Raw genomic sequence first — 9,256 nt, 5'->3', positions numbered from 1 at the left:
TATTACTTTCTGTTGCAGCTTTGAGAACATTATTGATTTTAGAATACCCCTTATATGCAAGAAAACAAGGCAAGCAGCAGCAGCAGCTGCAGTAGCACTTTAAGCTGGTTTCTTTTGTGTTTTTTGTACTTGTTTTGTATTAAGTGCATATTAAATTTTTGCTGCATTGTTATTTTCGTTTTGTAATGTAACTTAGATACTCACTTTGATGTGTAGAACTAAGGGTAGATATCTTAATGAAACCAGTAGTATATTGTCTCCATTGTGATGTGAAAACAAAGAGATATTTGATTTCTGAATTTAATTAGAAATCAAATATTATTTTTTTTAAATATGGAAAACTATTAATGACGTTTGGAAATTGTCATGAAAGATGTTCAACGATGGTTGAAAAACGTTATGAATGATTTTCTATGACATTTTAAAAACGTCATAGAAGAATGTTTCATGACATTTAGGAACCGTCATTGAAATAGATTCCATGACGTTTATCAAACGTCATTAAATATATTTCACGACGTTTTACAAACGTCATTAAAAGAGTGGAGAAACCATCATTACGGTTAAGACGGCAAAGTAGATGATGTTTGATAAATGTCATGAAACCCTTATAATGACGTTTTCCAAACGTCATGGAAACTTTTTCTGTACTAGTGTAATTTGAATTTTCAATATACTGTACCTTGTTACAATCCAATATATGTAGTTTAATCACAACAATTTTTGCATTCCAATATATCCTGACATCCTGTTACATGAAATATGTTGGTCGAGCATACGACGCCATTCTGTTTAATTAGTCTTCAAGTTTCTTCATATGACTTGTCGAGCAAAACCTGAGTCATGCCCAAAACTACCACCTCTCGTTACGATAATCTTTCTGCATGGTATCCTTGTTTTATTGGAGGTTTAGATTTAGGAAGTAATTAAGCTGATACTGGTATAGCAATTAGTTCCACTTTAGTGTCTGAGTTCTTGACAAGCAATGATGCAAGTCTACCCTAACCCTCTCCTGCAAAACAGATATGATTGAATATCACAAGAGGTAAGTAGAATGACCAGATTAAGACTAGTAAGCTTATGTGCGTTTTGCACTGGAAAAATATAAAGGGCTCTGCACTGGAAAAAAAAGAAAAAGAAAAGGGGTCTTATGGAAAAGTGTAGAAGATCGACTTCAAGTTTATTAGATTGCATGAGCATCGTGCTTAGTCAATGGAGCTCCACACTGGCTAGAACAGAGAATATCCAGTTATACATATATAGTTGCATTCTTCAATACGTACAGTTTCATACACTGCTCATATATTGAACCAAAACTAACTTCCCAACCTATTTTCTGAGACTAACTTCCCAACAATACAATTTGGGGGTAAACGAATCCAACTAACGCTGTCACAGCTCACAATCTCTTAATTACGTAACTACGAACCTCGACATGGTCTGCAGTCACCCTGGTCCAAAGCAAAAGTACCAAAATCAATTAGTTATGCAGCAACATTATAACAGAACCAAAAAAAAAAAAGAAAAAAAAAAGAAAAGCAACACTAGACATTGATCATCGTTTAGCGCAGTTACCACAGGTTTTTAACGCAATAAACCATGGTTAGTGTGCTGGTACTATTTTCTTTGATCATCTAGCTAGAGTTCTATACGTCTTAAATATTAGTATTATTGATTCTCATCCTTGTTATATTCATCGCCTTATTACTGATATCACTTCAAATATTGCTTGCTAGGACACAATTATTGGGCATGAAAAAACAATAGAGGTGTGTACAGTGACAGTATCAATATCCAGTACCAAGTTAATATTTCAATTTGCAAAACTTTGTCTTGTGCATTTCAGCAGCTTGGAACTGGGCTATTTTGAGTCAGCTATGTTGCCGACAACTGCTTTTTTCTTCTTTAATTTTCCAGCTAAAACACATTCCACTTTTTAGTTAGGTTTATGGATGGAAGCATCTTAACTTAAGCCAGCCAGATTTAATCATGGATATCTCTTTGGGAGTTGGTTAATGTTTGAATCATATGAATTCTGTAATTTTCTTTTCTTTTCTTTTTTAAACAATATACAATTGTGTAGCATTTGGGTGGCACTTACACACGTACTCACAAATAAAACAGGAGCCCATAAAAATAATAAGAAATATTATTTGACTAGTGACTAGTTAGAATTACAAAACTGACAAAGCACACTCTTAACCAAAAGCTGTGTAATTTGCTTCAGCAAGAAAACAGAAAGGATAAGATACCTTGACCTAGTTAGGCACATTTTGGTAAACTTCAATGGAAAGGGCAAGTTCTGAACGGTGTACAGGGGGTAATACAACCCTGGTAGCTGGAGTTTACCTGTGTTTCAAAAAGGTCTGCGTTAGCCATTCACATATAACTTCATGTATATCAGAAACCTAAAAAAGAGAAAATACTACTTAAATAGGAAAAGGTAATATCTTCATCAAAATGACCACATATCATACAATTTGGAAAATTCTTCATAGGTTGTTAAGCAAATACTATGTTCATTATCACCTTTAACGGTTATTTAAGCTGCTGTCAATACAAAAGTTCATTTTCACATATGCCCAATATGAGGGCACGATAATCAGACTTCAAGTATAGCTGGATATCACATTTATTAATCATTCAACAGAGACTCAACATTTACCTTGATATTTTCTAAAGACTGAATTCTAGATCAATACATTCCATGTTAGCATCTTCATCCGTTCATGCCAATTCCTTAACTCCAAAATCACCTGGAATGTTTAGTTTTGCCATTCTTGACTTCAGAAATCAATTTCTATCCGCAGCAATCAAAATTCTTTGGAGCTCCAACGTGTCACTCTTGTAAATATTTTACCGTACCGGTAGGAGGAATAGTTTTTTCCTCTGCTACTATATTCATAATCTTCCCAGTGTTTCCTGCGTTAATGCTAAGAACTTAGGTAACACCTAGTAAGTAATACCCTTCATCCAACTGAGAAAAAAAATAGTCAGAGGTGCGGCTATCTTTGACATTATCAACAAGGGATTTTCAATTTCTATATTGACCTGTCCAAGCAGGCATACTATTGGTTTAATAAATTTCTTTGGCCACTTTGACATATACTGATTTCTCTCCCATTATGTTATCTGCTTGCAATAATTAATTTGCTCATGACAAAACATGAAATGTGGAAAGGCAGTCGTGATAAAACACAAGATTCCAAATTTCAAACACATACCAAAAAAAAAAAATGTAATTGTATATCCATGTGAGAAACTTGCAAAGACACTTGCTGGTATAAAAAGTACCAATGATTTAAGATACAAGATCTTACCTGATCAGAGGAGTGAGAGGACAGCTCCATTGTCAAGCCAGTCTCTGATACAATGTCCTACAAAAGTAAAAAGCCAGTTAATACAAAATTGCATACCTAGAGAGATATACCTGCATGCAGAAATTATAGCTTATGTGCAATACAAGACTAACACAGTGCTTGATATAGGCGATTACTAAAAATAAGAACGTTTATGTGTCAAGCAGGCATTATATTCAAAACTTAGTATCACACATACACTTACTGAAAACCACTCTTCTAAAGGGTAAGTCCATAACTTGCTGCAGGAAGGAAAGGAAGAATATAGCTTGCCAACAATGAGATGACAGTTCAGAAATGCCATCCCCTAGCACGCCAAATTCTCTGTGACTTGTCAGCATGACGAGCAGCTTTAATCTTCAAATATAACTTGTAAGCCCTCTCTAACTTATTTGAAGCAAGAAGTTTGTTACTTAGTTTGCTGTAAGTAAGCCTGCTTGGGCAAAAACCTTTTCGTAGAGACTCTTCCATGACAACTACAGCATTTTCAAGCTGCCCTATGTTGCAAAGTCCACTGATTATGTGCTCATAAACTTCAATATCAGAAACATAACCACATTCCTGCATCTCATCCCAAATGTTTAGCAACATTCCACATTTACCAAATCTAGAAAGGCGCATAAGCAATAGCTTATAAGCAGCCAATGATACTCTACATCCGACCTTTCTTGCTTTCTGGTAGATCATCATAGCAGCATATGGTGGACCATAGCTACATTAGGGTTCCATAAAAGAGGTTATAGTCCCCATAGTAGGAACAAATCCTCGACTTAACATCTCATCAAACATCTCCAGTATATCTGCCAATTTTCGGGCTTTAAGAAAACCAGCAATCACTTTGGTATAAGTATCAACATTTGGATCACAACCATTTCTCGACATACTCTTGAAGTACTTTACACATTCATCAATATTCCCAACAGAGATAAAATTAGGTATCATTGCTTTGTATGCATTGGTGTCTGGTGTCTGGCACACAACCTTTCCTCTTCATGCTCTCAAAAATCTCAACCGCATCATCAATCTGATCAGCCCTTCCTAAACCCTCAAGAATGTGACAGAAAGTTGCACAATCAGGACTAAACCCATCTGCTACCATTGCTTCCAAAGTACTCTCCATCTCACCAACTCTACCATATCTCGACCACCCACCAAAAACTACGTTATACGTCGCACCATTAAACTCCACCTTCCCCTTCACTGAATTAAGAAACAAGCTTGCAGCCACTACATGAGACCGCCGACACAGACACTGCAGAAGCACATTCAGACACTCAGTACCGCAATCCAACCCAAACTCTTCCAAGTCCCAAAAAAATCGGATTGCTTTCGATACATGTCCAGCCATCACAAAACTATCCATCACTATCAACACAGTCTCCAAATTGATACATACATCTTGGCTTCTCATGTCACTCAAAACTTGCATTATGTACTTGAAGAACTTTCTCCTATCCAATGCTTTGATGATTACATGATACATATGAGCATCTTTAGCCACATTCGGTTTCTGAATCACCCAATTGAAAAACACAAGCATTGCTTCACCTCCTAAACTGCCTCTATTCACTACTTGAGCAACAACATCAACACACAAATCAACACCAGCATTGTCCGATCACCATTCACTAATACTGGGATAGATCAACAAAACCACGAACCATCGCCATGAATCTAATCACAAAAGACAAGAAGCATCAGTAGAAGAAAACCAAACCAAGTATTTACTATATACTTACCTGCTGTCATTTAAGAGATTAAACCCAATAGAGCAAGCAGAAACAAACTGAAACACAAGAAAACAAACTTCCACCGTGCACACCAACTTCGCTATGAAGCACATGACTTGAAAACAAAACGTAACAAACTGTGAAGAAACATAAGTACAGTGCCCTATCAAGGCATAATACTGTCTAGATAACTAGACACTATCTCCATCAGTTCATGATATGAACATCATGGGAGAGAACATTAGGGTGGAGAAAAAACACGTGGGATCTCCTTGCGGCGGCGACGGCAGCGGAGGAAGAGGAGGAGGAGGAGAGAGAGAGAGAGAGAGAGAGAGAGAGAGAGAGAGAGAGAGAGAGAGAGAGNGANGAGAGAGAGAGAGAGGGAGCTGGCAGGCTGGGTTTTGCAAAGAGAGGATGAGCAGTCTGTTGGAGAGAAAGAACACGACGAAGAGAGAGGAAGGGGTTGAATCCAAAATCCAAACAACCACCGTCGCTGGACCTCCTTGATTTGAGTCAAAAATTAATCTCGTTTAATGGGTGATAGGCTGTGTTTGTGCCTTTGTGCTTTTACCTGCCATAACCAACATCAAATTATTTCGATGTAAATTCCAAAGCACATCCACTCTCACCAATCAGATGTACACTGTAGAACACAAGTGTACCATTTTAAACAAGAATCAATATCACAAGCACCTTCACTCTTATAATCGGACTATTACCATATTTATCCATATTTATTGCATCACTCCAGACTACCATTTTAGATCCATACACCAAAGCCAAACAGCAACAAGCAATTTCATGTGAAACTTTAAGATAGTATACATAAGAAACTGGTGCATACATAAGACACTGCTGCTAATGACATTTCTTATTGTCATGGGATTAAAACGTGGCTCCAATCTTTAACGCACACAATCACAATCAATAATATAAGGCCTGCAACTGCTCTCTCTCAGTCTTTTGGAGATTAGCCTATGCATTTTCCCCGCGCCTCTCCTCCCTAAGCTAGTATTCCTGAAAGTCTTCCTATTATTAATTCCTGAGGTGTCAAATCTGCACAAGGATTGTGTGATCTACATTTTGAACAAAAATCCAGCAATGACTCCAGCACTCTGATTGATGCACCAATTTGTGAAAACAAGTATGATTACTGACAATGTACTCAGTTAAAGATCCTATATAACAGCCTCATCTAGCAACCACCGGCAACAAGTTGATACGAGCACAAGCACCAAATATGCTACACTCCTAATGTGTTCTGGAAACACAACAATTAAGTGCACTTCATGGACGGAGAACAATATCAAATTCAGTAAGACATAAGATAAAGAGCAAAACGCAAACAAAGGCAAAAATAGAGGAACAAGAAAAGAGACAAGAAGATATGATTAAACCGAACACTAGTTAATTACATTCCTGGCACTCAAACAAAAGAACTAAACCTGAATGAGAGCCAGTGAGGTCTTCTACACCCAAAACAGCAGAACTTCTATACAGATGAAACTAAGTAACTGAAGTTGCCATCCCTAACGAGCCAGTGACGTCTTCCACCTTCTTGCCAAGCCATCATATTTATCCTTAGCACCTCTGCCATCTTTATAGTAAACACTCTTCAACCTCGCCATAGTCGATTCATAAACGCTGATCCTCCTATCGAGCATATCATCAGCACACCTCTTCAACTCGGACAACCTATCTAACTTACAAAGACCCAAAAGCAAGGCATTGGCAGCAACATCAAGCGGCTCCACACAGTTCTCAACCATAAAGTTCCAGATCTCAACCCCCATTTCAGGGTCATCCCCATCGAAAAACATGGTGATGGCCGCAGCAAAATTAAAATGTGTCGGCAGACACTCATTCTTCACCATCTCGACAAAGAACTTCCCCGCCTCGCGAACCCTGCTGTTCTTAATCAAGCACTTGAATATAGCATTATAAGTAACAGAATCAGGGAAAGCACCATTGAACACCATCTCATCAAGTAGCTGAAATGCACGATCCACCTCATTACAATCACACATCAACCCAATCATAGCATTATACATTGCCAAATTAGGCAGCAACCCATTACCAACCATAATATCCCAAACCAATATAGCATTCTTGCCGCTCTTTTTCTTAACAAGAATATCAACAGCATTCGACAAGAATCTCAAACCTGGCAAGCAGCCATTCTTGTTCATCACTCCCAAGAACTTAACAGCCTCCTCGATTTCCTCGCCCCTCACGAGCGCCGTCAAGAAAGCATCGTAAGCCGGAACGTGCGCCGGGCTCCACCCGACTCTCACCACCATCTCCCCAAACACCGTCTTCGCCCTTGCCGAGTTTCCTTCCTTCTCCAAACCTTCCAGCAAAATCCCGAACGAGTCCCCATCAGGGCCGAACTCCTCGCTCCCCTTCATCGTCTCCAGAAACTCCAACGCCCTCGAAACGCCGCCGTTTTGGGTGCACATGGCCCTGAGGAGCGAGTTCGCGGCGGCGACGCGTGGCGGGACGCCGTACTTGTCCATGACCTGGAACGTCATGACGGCGTCGTCGAAGCGTGCGGCGGAGGCGTAGTTGGCGAAGGCGGAGGAAAAGGTGGAGAGGGAGAGAGTGGATTGGTCGCGCATGGAGCGGATGGCGTCCCACATGGAATCGAAGAGGCGGTTGCGGCCGAGGAGGTCTACGATGATGTTCCAGGCGGCGGGGGAGTGGTTTTGGGCTGGGCCGGCCCATTGGAAGAACTTGATGGCGGAGAAGGGGTAGTCGTAGGAGAGGGTGAGGACTTCGAGGATGAGGTCGAGAGTAGGGACGATTCCGGTGGAGGCGAGGGCGGGGCAGATTTGGTGAGGGGATTGACGGAAGAGGATCTCGCAGATGATCCTGGCCGTTGGTGTGGTCGACTCCGGCGAGGCGGTGAGGTCATTCTCCGCCATGTTTCGACTCAGTAGTGTCGAGTGTGGGTAGTACTTTCAGTAAAAAAGTTTTATTTTACAGAATGGATATAGGTCTGTATACTGCAGCAAATTTCCTCCTAGCCGACGGAAAATAAAATAGGTTAGACATACAATTTTCAATTTAGTAAATTACATTAAAGTTATTGATCAGATTTCAGTTTACAAATACATCATTTACACATTATCTTACACATTTAAAGACAAAAATTAACAAATCAGGATAAATTAATGTTCATATGTCATTTTCACTATAACTTTACCAGAATACCCTTCACTACAAATTATGTTACTACTGTCGACTAGAAATGTGTTATGTGTTATGTGTTATTGTTGAATAAGAATGTGCTACTACCGATACCCAAGTGCTACTGCCTGTGCTATTGCAATTTTGTGCTATTGTCGGTATTTTGCTACATTTTCTGCTACTGATTGTGATGCTAGCCCGCTGCTACTACTGACTCTAATGTTAGGACGCTGCTACTGTCCAAGCTGATGCAAGGATGTTGCTACTCACTACCAGGACAAGCACTTTAGCCGACGAAAAATTTTCGTCGGCCTGTTATCTTAATTCGTCGGCTAAGATCTTAGCCGACGAAGGCTCGTCGGCTATAGTGTCGTCGGGAAAAGGTCGTCGGTGATGACTTTAGCCGACGAAATTTTTTTTTTCGTCGGCTATAGTCCCACAGTTAGCCGACGAAAAACATGTCGTCGGTTTTTTTCCCAGACTTTAGCCGACGAAACAATTAATATATTCGTCGGCTAAAAGTGTGTAATAAATAATTAAAAAAATAACTATAGCCGACGAAATTTACTATATTTCGTCGGCTAAACCTTATAAAAAAATTTAAAAAAATAACTATAGCCGACGAAATATACTATATTTCGTCGGCTAAACCTTATAAAAAAATTAAAAAAATAACTATAGCCGACGAAACATGACATAATTCGTCGGCTAAACCTTATAAAAAAAATTAAAAAATACTATAGCCGACGAATATAGTGTTTAAATATCGTCGGCTAAAGTTGCTGGGTTTTGAAAAAAAAAACTGCAGAAACTTTCGGCCACCTCCAATCACGACCAAAATTTGACAGAATCTTCGTCTCAACATTTCGAACAACTTTCTAGAAGAAATCGAAGCTCAATTCTAAGCCTAAACAGGTCAATCGACTCAAAATAATAAAAATCCCCAATTTTAAACCCTAAAAACTTCAATCTTCGATT

The 9,256-nt window shown here is 39.2% G+C and overlaps 2 protein-coding genes across 2 annotated transcripts; both read right to left on the bottom strand.

The window, feature by feature from the left end:
- Window positions 1-2,553: 2,553 nt before the first annotated feature.
- On the bottom strand, window positions 2,554-5,108 carry LOC101309166 (putative pentatricopeptide repeat-containing protein At5g43820-like). The gene is made up of 7 exons (XM_004301711.1): window positions 5,099-5,108; window positions 4,336-4,928; window positions 4,135-4,253; window positions 3,691-4,071; window positions 3,565-3,601; window positions 3,321-3,377; window positions 2,554-2,619 (listed from the first exon to the last, which is right to left on the bottom strand). Exons 1-7 carry the CDS (start codon window positions 5,106-5,108, stop codon window positions 2,554-2,556), a joined length of 1,263 nt encoding a protein of 420 aa, XP_004301759.1.
- Window positions 5,109-6,618: 1,510 nt separating this feature from the next.
- On the bottom strand, window positions 6,619-8,013 carry LOC101308880 (pentatricopeptide repeat-containing protein At1g71060, mitochondrial-like). The gene has a single exon (XM_004301710.1). The coding sequence runs from the start codon at window positions 8,011-8,013 to the stop codon at window positions 6,619-6,621; it is 1,395 nt and encodes a 464-aa protein (XP_004301758.1).
- Window positions 8,014-9,256: the final 1,243 nt, after the last annotated feature.

This window comes from Fragaria vesca, linkage group LG5, assembly GCF_000184155.1.
Source record: "Fragaria vesca subsp. vesca linkage group LG5, FraVesHawaii_1.0, whole genome shotgun sequence".
In the NCBI taxonomy this organism is placed as follows: Eukaryota; Viridiplantae; Streptophyta; class Magnoliopsida; order Rosales; family Rosaceae; genus Fragaria; species Fragaria vesca.
Note: the sequence above shows the minus strand (reverse complement) of the source record. Positions and strands in the feature narration are given on the sequence as shown.

Coding starts and splice junctions, on each gene's coding strand:
- LOC101309166 (XM_004301711.1), bottom strand. Junction 4,072..4,134: donor CTGGAGATGTTTGATGAGAT/GTTAAGTCGAGG, acceptor ACCCTAATGTAG/CTATGGTCCACCATATGCTG. Junction 3,378..3,564: donor CTTTAGAAGAGTGGTTTTCA/GTAAGTGTATGT, acceptor TTACTTTTGTAG/GACATTGTATCAGAGACTGG.
- LOC101308880 (XM_004301710.1), bottom strand. CDS start 8,013: ATGGCGGAGAATGACCTCACCGCCTCGCCGGAGTCGACCACACCAACG.